The 19,685-nt window shown below is 38.3% G+C and overlaps 1 protein-coding gene across 1 annotated transcript in view; it reads left to right on the top strand.

Moving 5' to 3' along the window:
* Window positions 1-19,685, top strand: part of SEMA3C (semaphorin 3C) — a 113,536-nt gene that overhangs the window by 48,499 nt on the left and 45,352 nt on the right. The window contains exons 2-4 of the mRNA XM_058022315.1: window positions 14,158-14,318; window positions 16,631-16,693; window positions 18,035-18,154. Coding sequence (XP_057878298.1) covers window positions 14,158-14,318; window positions 16,631-16,693; window positions 18,035-18,154 — 344 coding nt within the window. The remainder of the gene's footprint in view (window positions 1-14,157; window positions 14,319-16,630; window positions 16,694-18,034; window positions 18,155-19,685) is intronic.

The raw sequence follows: 19,685 nt of genomic DNA, 5'->3' as shown, positions 1-19,685 counted from the left end.
CTGGTCGTGCATTTTTGTGACCATATTGGGCTCATCTTGGGTGCAGCCCTGTCTGGGCTTTTGTGCTGCCCAAGGTGGATCTGTTGAGGCCTCCTAATAAATCCCTACTTTATTCTTTAGCCCCATCTGGTCTCTGTTCTAGGTCAGCCTTCACAAGGCAGTGAAGGCTGTTCAGTGTTTTATGCCTGAAGAAGTTGATGCATTTTTTGGCAGCGCAGGATTTGTGACCATTTCATTTGGTACAAGGAGCACTGAAGGATGGACTTCTCTTTGTGTTCTTTATCTCAGAAGCTGTAAATCATTAATCATTTGCTCTGCATTGTTCTGTTTCTAGACAAGCATGCACTGATTTGTCATGGTAAAGGGGCAGGCCGTCGATAGGCAGAGCCCAGTCTGGGACAGCTCACTTGTGAGTAGACCAGGAGTTAGACCTCTGAGTAGTCTCATGTCTGCATGATCTCTTTCTTGTAGCACACGGGAAACAGAATGAAATACTAAAGGGACAGCATAGTTCCCCAGATTCCAGCATGTTTCCTTTGTTATGAAATGTCTTGAGAATTCTTTTGGAGGACCTATTTTGGAACATGAAGTGGCATTGCTGTACAGACTTTAACCGTAGAAGAGATGAAAGTAGTTGTGACATGAGCAAAGCTAGAGTAAAGGAAGTGCAGTATGGCAAGGAAGTATAACCATGGATTTAATACACCAGTAATGCAACTAAGCTGGCATCTGGGTTTGGAATGAGGAGCCTAAATTCAGAATATTGATTCAGGAAAATTCAGCCAAGCTCATACTTAGATATTTTCACAGATGTAAAGTGTACTATGTGGAAAACTCCGCACAGTTTTCTTAGTTTCTCTTGCCATTGGGTTGGCTGCATAAGGTGTATTGGCATGCAGAACAAAATCATTTATCTGCCCAAGTTCTTTGGTGAGCCTGATACACACTGTCAGGCCTTCCCAACCTGCACCAAATTGTCTGTGATAGCTGTAAAAAAAGACAGAAGGATTTTTGCAATATCCTCAGAAGTATTTGGATATTTGTGTTTTCCTCAGTTCTGCCTTAGGGTTCCTGTACCAGGAGAGTCTGACTGGTGTTGCCACACTGAAGATGACTTTTCTGAAGATGATTGTCCATGCCCTAGGTTAGTTTATAATACCAGGACTAGAGCCCAAGCATCTGAACTTCTAGGTAATTTCTCACCCTGAGCTAATATTTTAACATTGTTTTAAATTTTACCTGCAGCCAACTGGTAAACACAATAAATTTGGAGACCTAATTTCTGACAGTTGTTTGGAAAGTTGAGAATTGATTCTTAATGCTTTAATGCTGTACTTTATGCTAGTGGTTTTCTGTTTGTTTTATTGGTGCTGTGATTTGGACATTCACAGTGATGCAGTGAAAAATCAGGTTAACAGACACTGGTCAGTGATAATAAAATGCAGTGTTTTGTAAAGCGTTTTAATTCTCAGGCTAATGATACTCACATAGCAAGAGTAGATTTGATGACTTTAGTAGCACAAATGGAAAAGATCAGTATCATTAGATCGTAGTATCTTCAGTGATAATATAGGCATTATAATAGATTGGCATCAAAATACATAAAAATGTGTTTAAATTATTTATTCTACACTAAATATGCATCTGATGTAAGAGACCCCTTCTTCTAGAAACTTTCAGTGCCAGTAAACCACCCAGTAACCCAGCATGGAATAGCAAACAGAGAAAGAGAAGCAGCTATGGGAGATCATTTAACAAAGTTAGAAGTTATTAGAATAAATGTTAGTTTTTATAACTGATAAACAGTTTGTAAAAATATAAATACGAAAATATACTGTGGAATGCTATGAAGGTGAAGCTATTCAAGGGAACTAGTCAAAATATGTCTTGTATAATAGTGAAAGCCCTATTTAATACACACCAGCTAAAGGACTTAAACCTGTTGAAAATATTTCTCATTCAATGTGAGTTCAAAAGGTCACTATTTGGCATTCCTCCTCACAGCCAAATCTACTGAAGTAAGCATGCCTTTAGTAAACAAATTCTGATTAAAAGCTGTTCAGAACTGTCTCTATTTGCTTTGTCACAATCACATTGTAGATATTTTCTTTCTACAGCAGTCAAATTCATGACATCTATTTAATGGAGCTAAAAGGAATTATGCATTAGGCAGCATTGCTTTATACAAAAGAGAAGCACTAAAGCTTGTGTACCTGTAAAATAGAGTGATTTAAATGTATTATGCAGTAAGCCTAAATGGTTAGCAGGAGCTTGAATTAGAATACTACCTTGAACATTAAAATGCCTTTAACTTGATTTTTTTTTAACAAACATACATTAACTGAACTTGATAGTAATTCTGAAAGACAGGTAAGTGTTGTTACAAACATATAGCAGATGGTTAAACTGACATAAATGGAGGGTGAGAGATTTGTTCAAGGTCAGAGAGCAAGTGCCCAGGAGTTCTGACATAAAGTTAGTTCCCTGTTCTGATCATGAAACAAATCTCCTTTGTTCTACATATTTGCACATTACACTTTAAATGAATAGCCGCATTATTTTGCTTCTGCTTCCAAAATACAAGTACAGGGCACACAGAAGAGACACAATCTATGATTTCTGCCTTTAAATTAATGCAATTTTTGTTTAAGGATTAAGGGCACAGAGTTATATGCTGAGGGCAGTTGCATCATCCTGTGCTACAGGGAGTAGTTTGCTGTAGAGATAAGTGGATGGCTGTGGCTGATTTCTATCCTGTTGCCACTTCCTCTCCTGTACCTGCAGTGTGCCAATTTTAATCTGTCAGAATTCTAAATACCCTTCAGGTTTGGTTTGCTGATTGAGTCTTTCCTTCCTAGGACCTCCAGTTTCCGTACTGGACCTATAGGAGGCTGAAATAGTATTTTATAGAGTATGTTACTCATCTTCACTCCTCTGCCTTTTTACCTGGGAGCAAAGATTTGTCTTCTTTTTAACTCTTTGTTGTTGTTCAGCATATCCAAATACATTAATTGCTCAGTTCTGTTAGAGCCTCCCATTATCTGAAAGAGATAGTGTTGTAATCATGAGATGTTTCATAACTGAAGGTTGAATATAAACAAGAAGGTTTTATCTTTTTTATTTCCTATCTGTGTGAATGCAAACAAGAGAATTCTTATACTTTTTCCCCACTTTTGGCCAAGTTCTTAATGGTGATCTTGATGAATAAATATGGCAAGTCTAGTTTAAACATGGAGTGAGTGACTGCAGAAGGTTTATTTATTTTAATGGTTTTCCATTCAGATTAAATATAAACTGAAAAGTATAAAAATTATTTCTTAAATCCAAACCAGAGTTTTGGCTGAGCTCATTAAGTCTGAAGCATCTGGACTTGAAACAAACAAACAAACAAAAAATATCTCTCTTTGCATATGAAATACATTTGAAATAACTTCATCCAGCTATTTCATTTTAATTTCGAAGGCTTTTTTATACATTACAAAGTGCAATCCAAAAAACAACCCGGTCAAATAAGTACCAAACTGTCACCTTCACTTTACATATCTAAGTCAGAGAGTTTATGTGACATGTCTAAAGTCAAAAAGCAAAATACCACAGAACAGGATTTAGAGCTGGGAGGACTCTAATCCACCAGGCTGTGCTCAGCCCACTGAACATGACTTTTATTGTGCACCCAAATACCAGCTGGTGATCACTTGAAGATTGATGGTAGCATGCAGCTCTGGAATGTGCTCCTAAATTCACTCTTTGTGTCAGTCTTCATGGTGCGAAAAAGAGTGAAAAACGTTTGTGTTCTGTGTGTTTAAACAGCAATTGCGCTGCTGCCCACTGAGCGTGGCTGCCTGCAGGCTTGGGGCACTCCTGCTCCCAGGAGCCAGCACTGGGGACAGCCACTTCCTATAAATGACACCAAGCAGTGACAGAGCCAAATCCATACAGAAAAAAACTAAGTTTAAATAAAATCATTTTCACTGCACACATGCTTGGAAATACTTATTTTTTATTTTAAGTTGACATTTAAACAAACTCACCCCGTATCTTAATTAATTTAATACAAAAAATATTGTATTTAATATGAAACTCATAACAGTCCGTGATGTTCAGCAACAAGCAGAAAACAGTGATGATGAAATTAATAATTTCCAGTTGGGTCCAACCACTGAAGTCCTCTGGGGGATGTGGCCAAACCCCATATTCAGTGAAGCAGGTTGAGTCATACTGTAATTTGGGAAGAAAAAAAAAAAAAAAAAAAAAAAAAAAAAAAAAAAAAACCCACTTAATGTAGAATCTGATGAAACCACTTGGCTGTTCCTCCAATGGAATTGAATGCGTTCAATATACCAGAAAAATCTATTTCAAGGGAAAAAAAGAACCAACTGCTCAGACATTTAAAGATAGGCTTGACCTTTGCTTTTCTCCCAAACCAAACTTTCCTTGGCTTCAGAAAGCATCCCAAACACCCACGTCCAGAAAGCAGCTTGCTTCCTGTCAGTGGAAAGGGTTGGGTGGCCTTGCAGCTGCAAAATAAAATTAAATCCAAGAGCTCAAATTAAGCTGCAAGGGGTAGTACACTGGGTATTCTACTAAAGCATACAGAACAACAAATAAATAGAGGAAAAGGAATTAAGAATATTGTGGAAAAGTATTCTGTTATTCTAAAATTTTTGTAAATAGAAATGACAATGGAAGATTTGGATAAATGCAGTTGTGACATGACTGTGGAATCAATGTGGCTGTTGCTCTTGGTGAAATTTGTTATCTCCAATATAATGACCCTTCTGGCATCGTGTTGATCTAGGGGTTCATGGAAGGTTCACTGAGCAGGGGATGCCATCTGTTGACCTCCAGCTGCTTTGTTTTCTCACATAGTCGAGTGAGAATAAGTGTTTCTTTTATCCTTCCCAGATGTAAAGCAGAGCTTGCTAACTATCTTTACTTGGTATACAGAGATGATTATCTGATATATAGACAAGAGTATGTAGACACCAGGTATATGCATCCCATTGACATACTGATACTGAGGAAACAAGAAAACACACCAAAAAAGAAGCAGTGGTTTACCTATTTGTGTGTGGTACCCAGCAGGCCATAAACTTCTTTGCTTGATTTTGCTATGGGCAACTTGGCTGTTTTTATGAATATCCCACTAAATTCAAATTTTTTTAATGTCTAAAAATACTACCTTTTAGTTCAGCAGTCAGCTGAAACAAAGTTATTACTGTAATTCTTTTGAATGAGAACTACCCCCTTCCAAAGTTTCTTCAGTTCATAACTGGGTAAATTTTACATTATTTTAATGAAGAATGAATGAAAGCTAAGCAGTGGGATTTAGCTTGATCTCTTTATGCCTGATGTTTGCCTGATAGCTAATCCTAATTTGATTAAATTGATAATAATAATAATGAAACTGTAACCAAGCTTGCATATACTAAATTGCCCTATTTTGTACAGAGTAGTGGTGAGAAGTGACTGGTGAAGATAGGAACAATATGTTTTAAGGAGATCTGTGGATAAAGTAGCATGGCTAAAGTTGCAGTACAGTTGGTAACATCAATAAAGGCAAGGATTATTGCAGCAAGAGCAATAATGCCAATTGCAGACATAGAGAGATTTGCTGAATCTCTGGGGAGGTTGCTCGTTGAGGGAGAGAAAGGAATATAATGGAAAGGGTTCCTCTGCCTTGCCAGAGTGAAGTGGGTTCTTACTTTATTAGAGAAGCCATAATGAAATTTTTCAGTGGATGAGCTGTGTTTTCTCAATGAGTTTTTGTTAGCTCTGGTAACAAATAATTCAGCAGCTTGGTGAAAATATGCTCGGAGAGAAAAGGACTGCATGTGAGCTGGTGTTAAGAACTTTTTCAGTCTGAAAAGAAGTCGGGAGACTGCTATCATACTTTGATTACTTCAAGTGTTGATTATTCTGAAACATTTGATAGGTCTTCACTACAGTTCTATGTCACAGTTGTTGGTACATCAGCAAGGATGTATTAACATCTCAGAACTCCACACTGCTACTCCCCAGTAGCTGTCAGTTTTGCAAAAGCCAAATTCTGTCTTCACTGTGTACAGATTACCTCAATATCTCTGCAAAGTACTCACTTAGATTGAACAGAAAGATAAATCTACAAAGACAGACATTTCTAGCAGTAAAACAGCCTACCTTTGACCCAACCTTACTTACACTCTCCCTGTTCCTCTCTTTCCCTTCCCAACATTTAAAGATGTCTCAGCTGACATCATCTGACCCATCTGTTTGTGGGGAGTAAATAGTCAGGTACTTAAAAGTAAGCCTTGAAAGGTTTGCTTTTATCACAAAAGAAATAGCCTGGATGTGATTCAAAACTAAAGAGAAGTAAACTCAGACCTTACTCTCCCAGTGGCAAATGGGATGAAGATGTATGATTTGGAAAAACAGTTCCCAGATCTCATGTTGTTGCCCAGTTCTCACTTGGACGCTATCACAAGCTTCAAGCTTAATTAATTTTTTGAGCAGACAGTTACAATAATTCACATTCTTCCATTTCTCATACCTCTCTGTAAATTTGTATCAAAGAGTTTCAGTGTCTGCATACAGTCAGGAGTTTAGCTGTCCAGTTAGTCTGATCCCTGCTTGGAACATTTCTCTGTGTGCCTGAGCATCACAGGAAGGAGAGCAGCCATTCTTCCAGTGGTGTGATTGGTGGCCCACTAGAAAAAAAGAGAAGAGAGAAGACACAAGAGTTTACAGTGAAGAGATGTACTTCTCCCAGAAGAAGTAAAACTATGTGGAATCTGTCTGACTTCTCCGGGGGCGCAGCTTTTTTTTCCTCACTCTGTCTCAAAAATAATGTCATACTTGGCAACCAAAAGCTTCTCACTCCTGCATCTGGAAAACAAAAACATCCCTAGTGCCAATGGCAAAGCCACTGTGTGCACCCAGGCTGAGCTTGTGCAGCCTTTGGGCAGTGTGGCAAGGGCCCTCTCTCTCCATGGGTTTTGGAAAGCAACCAAAGGGTAAATTCTGTGTAACTGTGCAGACTTCGAAGTATGCAGCTCTTGGAGAGCAGCTTTCATGCTGCAGAGCTGTTGTACACAAGCTTGTTACGCACAGGGCTTGGAGGAGACTGGCTCCCATCTGACATGGATAACTCAGATGCAGTAATCTTGAACCCAGTCAGCTTGGCTTTGTGGCTCTCCATGCTTGCCAAAGTTAGCCCTTTTGTTTTGGGACCAAAACTGAGAACAAGGCCTGCACAGGATAATAATGAGCAGAAAATAACAAGGTAATATTTGATAAATAGGATATCTTCTGGAAAGTTCTGTAGAATGGCAGTATTCGTAGCGTCTTCTGAAATAAAGTGTGCAAATTACATTTATATAAAATTATAACTGCACGCTACTTGCTAAAAAAGGAAGCCTACTTTTCAGTTTTTTTATTGAAATGCCTATACAGACTTCAGAGGAGTTCTTCGAGGTTTACAGTGAGGTAAATGGAGAAATATCCTGAAGTTACTGTGCCCAGAAGCGTCTACAGCCTAGTGAGACTAGATGGCTGGAGGGTGTGGGTGGTCTTGCCTAATGCTCAATGAAGGAATCTCAGTACTGGAATATTTGGCAAGACTTAGGATAGCTGTGTAACTGCAGTTTGAAAAACACTGACACATTTTTCCTCTTTGTTTTGGAGTGGGTTTTCTGTTGTGGAATGTGGTATGATTTCACATGACAACATCTGTGAAAATGAAATCATATCTCTTCTTCATAATTTGAAGCTTCACTAGAGAGGCATAGAACGTTGTGGGGTGTCTTGGGTCGATAAGTGTGCCACAAAGCCACGTTAATACATTTTGCCACACACGAGTGAGCGGCTTTCTCTTCTCGTGTGTTTGCTTTTGCTTAGAAAGCACATTCCTTCTGCACAAAACTGGCAGCTGCCCACACCTCAGAGGATCTGCCCCTCCTTTTTCCTTCAAAGTACTAAATAAAAGATGAAAAATTCTGTTACTGATTTCAGTAATTTTAATAAAACAGCACTCTGTCATGAATTATTTCCCTTTTGGTACAACTTTTTAAAAGGCAGTTAATACTTGACTGTGATTTTTTAGAGTCTGTGAGTTACCAGGATTTCAGGAGCTTTTTCTCTCTTGAAAATTGGGAAAAAAAAAAGGACCCATCTACTGACATATGTGAACGCTCTGCTTAAGGTCAACTGTTAACTGGTATGTCTTTTCCTATCACCACATGGTCCCCTTCACAAAGAGCTATTGAGTGTTTTACTGCTCCTAATGTATATGTTGAGCTGCTCAAGGTGACAAATTGTTCTTCAGACAAGCTAGAGCCACCTCTGGGCCTGATTCTCCAAAGACTTCACCTTGGTGTTCTGATTTCCCTTTGTAAAAGACTTCACTATCTCAGTCCAGTAATGTGTAAATTTTGCTCTCAACTCACGTAGCAAGTACACCCACAAGTATTCAAGCTGTATATTTAAAACAGATCATATTTAGATATCATTGACATTTCCTTGTTATTTACTCTCATTCCAAATGCAGCAATTAAGTTTCCTTCTAGCAGATTATACATTTTAGCTCTGGGCAAAAAGAGGGTTCTGTTTCAGCCTGTACTATCTGAACTCCATTCTTCTCTCTTGTTCAAATGAGCTTGTAAATTAGTTAGCATGTGATTTTATGAGCACTTGTAAATCTATTTTCTCCCCTTTCACTTGCTCTTTTTTTTTTTTTTTAATAAAAATACAATTAAACCCCTTTCAGATGGATTCAGATGCAAGCAAGTGTGCGCATCTCTGATTTCTAGTTCTTATGAAGCTATTACCTCCTATCTAAAAAGCCAGATTTCATTGTAACAGCATTAAAGAAAAGAGTAAAAACTCTCATGCATGAAGAAGAGATGAAGAAAAGGTCCGAGGTCCATCTGAGCCTTTTTGGGCCTGTGTGGTTAAGGCACACGAGGGACTGACCAGTAGCACATGTGGCTGCTTCTGGTGAGATGGCTGTGTCCCCGTGGAGAATTGAGAATGGCTGAGGGATGGGTTTTGCTTTGAACCCTGCATGAGCGGTGGCAAAGTGCTTCAGCAGCTCCCTTATCTCAGCCCCTTAAGCAGAAGGAATCAATACATGTATCTTCAAAGAAAAGGAATATTGACAGTGCAAAGGTGACTCAGTCTGAAGTTTTGAAAAGAAATGTTCTGGTTTTACCTGTTCTCTTTCCGTACGTGAAGTTGAAAAAGCAGTCACTGGTGTTCTCAGACTTGCAGTATTATAGCAGGCTATTTCCACAACTACCGTGTAAACTATAAAACTGATGCATTTATTTCCTCCATGTCTTTACACTAAAAAAAATTTAGAATAAAGCCAAGAAAACAATAATTAAAATTGATTCCTATGAAATCTGATATTGTTTAACTGAATCTTTTCCAGTCATTTCTGCTGAAATGTTATAAAACAGAGAGATTTGTAAATACAAAGTAGAAAGAAAAATATTTAAAATATTTGAAGCAGACCTTTTCTTCTGGCTGAAGTTTTTTTGGTTTGGGGTTTTTTTTAATGATTTTTGGTAACTTTGCAAATACCTCAGATACCACTCACATTCTTTAAATACATAACCATTCCATTCAATGGTAGTAACATTATGCATAGTATCTATATGTCCAAATTACTTTTCACCTTTTTAAACATGACCTGGCAGAAGGGGACCATTTCCATCTGACACTTTAAGCAAAAATATTGTTCGACTTAAATACTTACTTCTATTAAAAAAAAAATTGGTTTCATTCCAGTTCCTGGAAGGTGAGATTTTACATTGCAGCCTCGCATTTGGCATGGTCTGGCATATTTGTTGGCACAAACTCAAGGCTTAATGAGGCTTAAGAGAGTTTTACAGCCTCTGTAATCAGAGGCTAACACTGAGCTTGCTGCTAGATGTACGCAAGGTGTGTGATTTGTGCACCCCACACCCCAGGATAAAATAAAACAGCGTTGTATTGCTAACTTCCACATCACTAGGGCTACATAAAATCCATGCCAATTTGGGCAGCAGAGGTTCCCTGGGGAGATGCAGCCCATCTTCCTGGAAAGCTGAGTTTGTGCCCATCTCTGGTGCTGCGTGTGAATGGATTGCTGTGCTTCACTCCCTGCTTGTTTCTGAAGCACAGACACCAAATCTCTGCTTTTGCTCTCACCTTCCCCATAAACAGCCTTCTGAGACTGAATCCTTATGCCAGCAGGAAAGAGGAGGAAAGCACATTATTTCTCGCACTCTCCCACAGGGGATCCTAAATTAAAAGCCTGACAGACCATCCTGGGCTCGCTGAAAGAAGCCCTGCTAGGCTGGAAGTGCAGCGATGGTGGAGGGCAGGCGTGACTGCATGCAGCGTCTCACGTGTCGTGGTTTATCCACAGTTTATCAGTGGATTAATTCAGTGCTTTGAACCTCGGCTAGGGATGCTTGCATGCCAGGGCTGGAGCTTACCAAACCCTGCAACATAAAGATAATTCTTGGTTATGTTGAAATCATTCTTGGTTATGTAGGGCGTTCAGTACTAAGTGGTTATGTGAGTCTGCAAAAAGGAAGTTACATTTTGGGAAGGTCCTGCTAAAAATTGCATTTATTTCAGTAACAAATGTATCAAGCATCATTATAAGATGTCAACCAAGGGAGTCACTTAGGGTCTTGCCTCTACATATTAGAGATTATAATCCTTAGTCTTGAAGAGTCAGGCTGTTTTCATCATTGTGCTTCCAGTGAATCTGAATTAAGGAGCGATGAAAGTTCGAGGCTGATTAAATAAGACTTTCAGAGGACTACCTGATGGATCTAGCTCATTTATCCTTATGCAGGCTGACAATTTGGCTATAATAGGCTGTGTAAGAAGATAACTATACCTCCCTGGATACCCTGTTTCTAATAGCTGAAATTGTTTTGTTTTGGTGAGACTAGTTTGGTTTGTTACAAAGGCTTTTGTGATGTCAGCAATAGATATTCCACAAATATTTTGTTATTTCTTCTGTGAAAACATGACCTTTTTTTTAAAAATTTTTATGGTGGATTAGAAAGATAATTAAAGAGTAGGACTTTAATTGTCAGTAAGCTGTGAACAGAGAAAACTCCCAGTCATTGGGATCTCCAAAATGTGCAGTTCAATAATAAGCATAATCTGGAAAGAGAATTCACTGCAGCTTTTGTTTCTTTGTTAATGCAACCTGTCCTCTAAGATCAGATTTCTTACAGTAGGGCTCAAGCTGGTGTTGGTTTTGTCCCTGAGGAAAGGCAGAATTCACAACTGATGAAGGAAATCAACAAGCAAAGATTATTTTTGCATCATTAAGGCTGAAAGTTACTTGTATATTGTTTTATTGTCAACTTTTTTTTTAATATTTAGAGAGATGTCTGTAGCATCATTCTCTATATAGATTTTTCTGCTTTCAATGTTTGGTTAAGTTCTCAGAGCATGGAATAGATTTGCTCTGAATGTCAGTAAATGTCTACTTCATTTTTTGCCAAAAACTTTTGTTTGAGAGAGATGAAAGGGAATGTGAAAGACCAAACAGCATCTTTGCAGCCACCACTTTCTCCAAGCAACAACAACTAAATATTAAATCTTTTTAAAAAATCAAATTTTCTTCGATGATTGTGTGGTAATTTTTGTTAAATGAAAATAAAATTTGATTAGTTATAAATTCCCTCCATACTTTCTTGAGTAGCCCACAGAGTGTAATAATTGAGTAGCCCACAGAGTGTAAGCTTCAGCATTGAAAGAAATAAAACTAATAAATCAGTGTGAGAGTATTTGTTTCACAGCTTTCCTTCCTCTTATGGATGGTGTTGAGTTTCCACAGCCCAGTAACCTAGCATAAGGTGTTCTTTGCATCAGCAGCTTGATGGAGGCAGATCATTTTTCAGGAGCCTTGGAAAGAATAGTACCATTTCAAAGAGGTTAGAATTCCCAGAAAATAATGGACTTTGATGAATGGAACTTGTGGAAATGTGTTGCTGTCTTTGTCTCTTGTTTGAAAGCAATCATGATCATGATGACCTTTTACATCAGCCAAGGTGTTCTCATTGTCAGCGCTGTCGGCCAGTGGGGCAGCCAGGAGGGACGTTCTGCTGTGCACTCACTGTGCTCACATTGACCCTGTGCTGGGTGGGAAGCCCTCCCAGGTTATCTGTGCTTTCCTGGTATATCAGATGTACAGTCAGGAGAAGGTGCAGTTGCACCTTACAGCTGCCAGGTGTTATGGTAAAGTTAATAATGCCCCAGGAAAAGGGATGAGCACGAGTGCCTGAGCCTGGCTGTGAGAATTTCAGAGGCCAAATTTCAAATGGCACTGTGCTGGTGAGATTGCTGGGACAATCCTAGCTAAAAGCTTACTGGGAGGAGTTTTTTAAAGTGAAAAAAACCAGTTGATTTCTCAAGCACTAAAAGAAGCTTTCTGAAAGTACTGTGAACAATTTTCATATATATTTAACAAGTTCTTTTTCAGTTTTTTAGGCACAGATTGTAAATCTTGATTGTATGTTTATCTTTTGTCAAGGCACAAGAAAAATACTATTTGTTTTTGGGTTTTTTTATATTACCATAAATAAGTGCATGTAGGAAACTCAGCTCCTGAAAGCTGTCTCACATCTAAATTAATCAGAACACAATTATCTTTCAGTAACTGGAGATATTTTTCATCTTCCTATGAAACTAGTTAACAATGATAAAAAACTAACTGGAGTTATGTATCATATATTTATCAATACAAATTATATTCTGATAAGTGTTCTTTCAATCATTAGTTCTCTACTAGAGAGGTATGAATCCTAGCATTTCAACTTTTGCCTGCTATTAAAAATGTCTCTCCAAGTAATTAAAAAAAATTGCTTTCAGCTAAATATGTGTTTTGCAGAGGGTACATACTTTAGGCACACTTTTTTGGCACTTTTTTTTTTTTTTTAATAGAGCACATACACAGAAATTTTTCTGTTTTGAGAGTTTTACTTTATAAAATATCCATAGCTTCAGAAAACTAATTTTGTAAAAGACATTTACTGTTTTCCATAGGGAATGAATGAGCAAAAAACTTTGCTTTAAAAAACTTTATCAACAGTGACAAGCCATAGTGTCCCAGACAAAGTTTGCAACTGTGAACTGTGGGCTCAGGTCTTACATGTATGAATATACATTATAGCAGAGCTCATTTTCATAAGTACTGTGTATTTTGAATACAAATTTACAGTACACAGGGAACACAGTTCAATCCTAATATTCATGAAGAAAGCAGGCATAATTATATGCTAAATATTTCAACAAAGACAAATTGATTGTTAAGGTTTTATTTTTCCACTCTCAGCTCTTGAGAAATCTCCCTTCTGTAATTGCTGAAAAGTAAAACAATCTGACTGAGGGCCAAACTATATTGGCCAAGCAAAGATGGGAAGGCTGAGCTTTCTTGAAGGCAGCAAGCAGTGCTTATATTGCAGTTGCTTATGATATTCCTGTAACAGGCCTGATCCTGCACTGCTGAGATCAAAGGATGTTTTCACTTCACTTTATTGAAAAAAGTTTTTTGTAGAAAAATAAGAGCTCCTTCTACAGTTCTGTTAGTTTGGTCCAAACCTGTAAACAAACATCTGAATAAACAGACACATTTAGGCTTGACTGAATAATTTTTTCTTTTAAGTAAGCCACACATGATGATGAAGAACAAAGTAAAACTTGACCTTAAAAATGATAAAAACCTTTTTTAGTGAAGCCCCCTGTTAGGAAAAGGAGGTAAAATGTTCTTCTGTAGTTCTCATTGATCTTGTGGGTTTTCTGCAGTCATAAACTTCAGAATATATTGAACATATTGATTAATTTAATAAATTATGTTCCTTAAAAGCCAAAGCTGTAAATAATAATATCCATTAAAATAAGAATTAATTAGATGAATGAATAACAGCATTGCCTGATTTTTATGAGCTATGTCTATCTACTTAATGTAGAAAATAATTGTATTCAAACTGGAAAAGAAACTTTGTTTTACCTCAGCCATTTTATTATTTTCTAGTGTTTAATAAGTCTTTTTCTTCCCTCTCCGGCCCCATTTGTGCTCAAAGATGTCTTTATTTAGAAAGACTTTCAGCTGAGAAGCAAGAAATGTGAGTGAACTGCTTTACTATGCTACTGTTCTTACTATTTCAGAGCTGCAAGAAACCAAGACCTCTGAGTATCACAGGATATCCCACAGCCCCCTGGATTACAGGATATTATTGATGGATGAGGATCAGGATCGGATCTATGTGGGGAGTAAAGATCATATTCTGTCTCTCAATATTAACAACATAAGCCAAGACCCCCTCAGTGTAAGTTCAAGTTTTATTCTGAGAATCTGAGGTTGCTTTATTCCATGTCTTTCCTTTTAAGACAAAAAACATAGCATTTGATCATTTTACACAGAAGTCCATGCCCACACCTTATTGAATTTTTAGTCCTTGTTTTATGCATTACATGTTTTATCTGCTTTACAATGCAGATGAAGCTATACACTGTTCAAAAACTGTTTAAAACTGACCTTTTTACTCATTTTGAAGCAATATTCTGCTTGGCCTGGCTTTACAAGGAAAATCTGTGTGTTTTGACCCTTTCCACCTCTCTCCAATATAAGATGGTTTGGAGATGCACTTTGAGAAGAATCCCCAAGGAAGAATAAGATACGCACTATCATTCTCAGGCCATACGGAAAAAAAGCAAGGACAGAGTTGTCCTTAATCTTATGCATTTTTTATGTTTTGTGCTCTGACCCTAATCACTGAACTACTTTCCAATCTCCTGTTATGTCTGTGTCAGCCTTTGCTCTTCAATTGGGTAGCTGAGGCATTATTTGGGTTTGGTTGTTTTATTTGGGTTTTTGGGCACAGTGACACCCCCTGTTTTCTGGCTTCTCTCACTTACTGAGATGGTCTTTTCCAAGGACTTTGTGTTTCCTCACCAAACAGTAGAAGGCAGCTCTGTGTGAAAATAATATTATCAAATGCTTACAGATTCCTCTCTTGTCTCCAAAGCCAGCTGAAATTCAGCCTCTCTGCTTTTGAGATGGGTAACCTGCAGAAGTTCTTGTGTGCCCAGAAGCCTGGCTGTTGAGCTACTGCCTGTCTACAGACTTTGTCTTGCCTGTTTTAGACTGTCAGAGCTGCTACCCTGCCTGAAGGTGTACCATAAAAGCCTTGTTCCACCAAAGCCATCCAGCCCTTTAATCTGTGGGCTTTATTACTGTACCTCAGAAGGGCTGAGGGGCAGCAATACCTGGCTTGCAGCTGGGAAGATAAATGCCTTCCTTAAGAGACAAGGCTTTTAATGTGTCAGGGGAGAGAGAGGGGCCTGGCCAGAGAGTGATTGAGCACAGTTAAATTAGGCTTTGCTCTGAATCACCCTCTGGACATGCCTGTCCACCTGAATTGATTGTTGAGGGAGCCCAGGGAGGCTCATTCTAACTTACACATTTAAATTAAATGCCTCTAGTTCTACGGTGTGAATGCATCCTTCCCTCCTCCTAATGGTACCCAGATCTCCCTCTGAAATGGGGCTATCTTCTAGGGTCTGAAATACCTTCTGTGACCTTTTTGCTAATTTCCAACTCACAGTGAGCCAGCCACCCTGGTCTGGCAGGAGCTGTGCCCCAGCATGGCACTCCCCCTCCTGTCCTTGGCACATTGGGTTTAACCCTGTGCTGAGTTTGATTAGATAGGAGGGCCTCTGTTACATGAAATATTTTCTACAGTATAAAGCTGTGAGGCATTTCAACAGCTTATGTAGGCCTGGAGAATAAAGAATAAAAAAATCAACAGAAAGGAAAAACACACAAAGCTTTCTGGCAGTGAATGTGATCACCCAGTATTGGGCTCAGAATGACTCTCTGCAATTCCACACGGTCTTTCCATTTGTTTATTTAACAACAGATTCACTTTGCTGATCTTATAGATCTGTAGAAATGCCATATACATATGCATTCAAATCCATAATTCTACATATATATATATGTACATATACACACATAGATCTTTTAATGATATTGTTTATGTTATCTTGAGGCTAAATGTTATCAGGCTCTGTCACGTACAAGATTTCTGGGGATAAATTTATAATGGATGTCTTTCCTATTTCAAAATCAAAATAATTAAGGGAAGAAGCTCAAAATATTTACAGTTTGAGATAAACAGATAAGCATTCAGACATTGAAGTATTTATTGAAAATCCTTCTGAAAGAAATCAATGTGAAATCTTGAGATTCCAGGTAGGTTTTGTCATAATCTAGCCAAAATTTAATAATTTCTACAAGTACAGTAAAAGTAAAAAAGTAAAGAAAGATGGGCAGTAATTTAGGCAATAGAGGTGAAAAAGCTCTCTTATTTAGAAAAAACAAACCTAAATTGATTAATTTGCATTAAAAATTTTTAATAAACTTAATATATATCAGCCAAAGACCTGGCCCTTGATTTTGTTTATTGCATGGTAAGACAAAGATAGTTTTATTTATCAACATAAATCCTTTTTTTCTTTATAATCAAAGTAGAAATTATATCTAAATATTAATCTATTAATGTATGTTAGGCAGTGAAATTTATTTTTTTAATTATGTAATAAATATATTGCTTGAACAATACTTCTTTCCTTACAGATTTTCTGGCCAGCATCAGCAAACAAGGTTGAAGAGTGCAAAATGGCTGGCAAGGATCCTACAGTAAGTTGTAATCCACATGCACTCATACACACAAATTAGGTATTTGGCAATAAAGTAAGAGCACCTTGAGTGCAGCCAAAACAAAATGAAAGAAGTGTTTGATTTTCTTTTGAAATGCTTTGCAAGCCAATCTATAAAGTGAAATTCTGGAAAATCAGGTAATGTAAACAGAGTGCACCTCCATCTGACAGATGGGACAAGATACGCAGTGTCCATTTCCTCCCTTTTTTGGTTGTTACTAATCAAACTAGTAATAGTACTTTTCCAGGTATGTTCTGGGGTGGTGCTGCACTGTTTGTTGAGCTGTTCTTTGCAGTGTGGAAGTTCTGTGGCTGGCTGCACTCCCCAGGAGCACACTCTGAGGGTCGGTGGTACCCACTGCCTGCAGTCTGGAAACGCCAGTTGTGCGCCAGCATTCAGATTACATTGTATGGTGCTGGCTCCTGCTGAACCAAAAATGTGAATGCCTTTAAAAGTAAATAAACCAGTGCAGTCTGCTAAACAAGGATTAACTCTACTGATTTTCATGAAGATGACTGATGGCACAGTTTCCAACCCTGTGCTCATAAAACATGTGCAGTTCACAGTGTCTTGGATGAGGTTTGGATGGTTGAATATGAAAGCAGTCCTGGGATCTGGGTAAGAAAATTTATTCATTAAAAAATCTGTTTTCAACCTAAAAAGCATTAACACTTGATCACAATAAAAAATGAAAGAGTAAGAAAAAAAAGGGAAGGGGAAAAAAAATGTAAATCCAGTACTGTGAACTGTGTGGCCCTTAACATTCTGGTTTAATTTTCATGCTGATTTGAAGATGTCACTGTAGGTCTTCTATACAAAGCAACAATTGACTACAAACCTCAGTTTAAAGTTTCGGAAATAAATTGTTTATACAAATAGCAAAATCTGATATTTGGACTTGCTTTCTTTTTAATAATCTCCATTTATGTTGAACAAATCAGGAGGAAAAAAGGAATGTATTTTTTCTTAAGACACAGAGGTGTCCTTAGGGAAACTTACTAAGGTTACGCCTTGGTTTCCTGTAGAGGTCCTGCTTCTTCTCATGCAGGAGAAATATGTGAATGAAAATTGTTTTGCTGTGTGGAAGTGGGAGCACTGTGTGGGCTCTATAACTCATCTGTGGTGCTCAATCAGAGAGAGCCCAGTTCCCAGAGCAGGCAAATTGACGTGAAAAGAAACAGCTGTCCAGGTCCAGAGACCAACAACCTCAGTAGAGCTGTTTTCATAATGCTATTAAAATTCTATGTCATGTTCTCCAGAGTTCCCAACATCTCCTAACACTTGCCCCTGTGGAGTGACTGCTCTCTGTGTTTCCTGCAGCACGGATGTGGGAACTTTGTGCGGGTGATCCAGTCCTACAACCGCACCCACCTGTACGTCTGCGGCAGCGGCGCCTTCAGCCCCGTCTGCGTCTACGTCAACAGGGGACGCAGGTCTGAGGTAACCCTCCTCTCATTCTGGCCACTCACTTCGTGGTCTACCCTACTGGTGTGAAGCAAAATCTCAAAGTTTTGAAAGTGCAAGAATCAGTGATCCCAGTAGGGTCCTTCACCGATGTTAAATAGCGAAAGAGCAAAAGTCCGTAGTTTTGTGACCTGATACCAGCTAGAAGCAAAGCCATGATCAAAATCCATGCCTCAGATATGATGGTTGTCCAAAATATGATATATTTGTCCAATATATGGACAATATTTGTCCTATAGATGCATATGTATGTCCTATATATGATGGTTGTCCACATTCATAGCAAATGCTGTGATGCATTTGATAGTACTTTTTATTTGACATTGTCTGGTGAATTCATTCCTACCATTTGCTGGAAAAATGCCCAAGAAATACTTGAAAGGAAATAGCCAGTTAGATGAAAAGTAAAATACAAACTTCACTTTTTATAACTTCCATGTGTTACTGGTTTCTTGGAGAAACCCTTAATTTGGCTGGCTATTCAGGTTAGGTTTGCTGGAATTCAGCTTAACACCATCTAGATGCAATCCCAGTACAGGAACTTTATTTACTGCACAAGTTTTGCCCCACTAGATGGTGCCCAGATGAAGTTGGTAAGTTTCTCTTCACTGTAAGATCTTACATTTTCTAGATAGGTCTCCAATTTTTCTATATTCAGTTTCACTGAGTGTATTTTCAGTATGAGTACCAGATGTTTCAGAAGTATATGGTCCAAGTTTTCTGATTTGAAAGTGAGATGTTTGTTTATCTGCAAATGTAATAGGTAATAAATTAAGCAACCAGAAAGAAAGAGAAAGGCACTTAAGCAGGAGGCAGCACCTCAGTAGCTTTTGGGTCAGATTCATGTCTGCAGGCACAGGGGTGTGCAGTATAATTTCCAGAACAACGTGGAAGCAGATGTGTTGGGAAGGAAGATCAGAGGGTGCTACCTGGAGCTGTGCCATGTGAGGGCAGCTTTAAAAGCTGGGCTGGCTTCTCGGGAAGACACTGAGAAATTCATCACTGATTTAATTGGGAGTGGGATGGGAATTCTGGCTGAGCCCCAAGATTGCTGCAGAGGGTGCCAGGGAGGTGATTATTCAATGTTCCTCCAGGTCAGTTTGCATGGTATGATCTCAGTGACTTTTGGTAGATCCCTACCTGGCTCCAGCTTCCTTAACAGAGTGTGCACTCACAATCACTGCACTTTCAGTCCTACTAAATTATCTAAAAGTGGAGATTATAGGCCTGGATTTAAGAGCAGAAGCAAGCAGAACTAAGTAAATCCATTCTTCTGGTTTAAAAATTCTGCATTGACTTATTTTGATGTATTATGAAACAGGGATCACCTTTCCCCGGCATTATTCTATTTCTTGAAAAATCATTTAAAACATGAGCGATGATCTCATTTGTCTTTAATCAATGTAATACTCTTTATCATCTTAAGTACTGGCATTGCAGGCCAGAGAAGTTTGAATCTCATTATTTTAGACTGTTTGTAAATGAGATTGGGACAGAGGGGAGGGCA

The sequence above is a fragment of the Melospiza georgiana genome, chromosome 4 (assembly GCF_028018845.1).
Source record: "Melospiza georgiana isolate bMelGeo1 chromosome 4, bMelGeo1.pri, whole genome shotgun sequence".
Classification (NCBI taxonomy): domain Eukaryota; kingdom Metazoa; phylum Chordata; class Aves; order Passeriformes; family Passerellidae; genus Melospiza; species Melospiza georgiana.
Note: the sequence above shows the minus strand (reverse complement) of the source record. Positions and strands in the feature narration are given on the sequence as shown.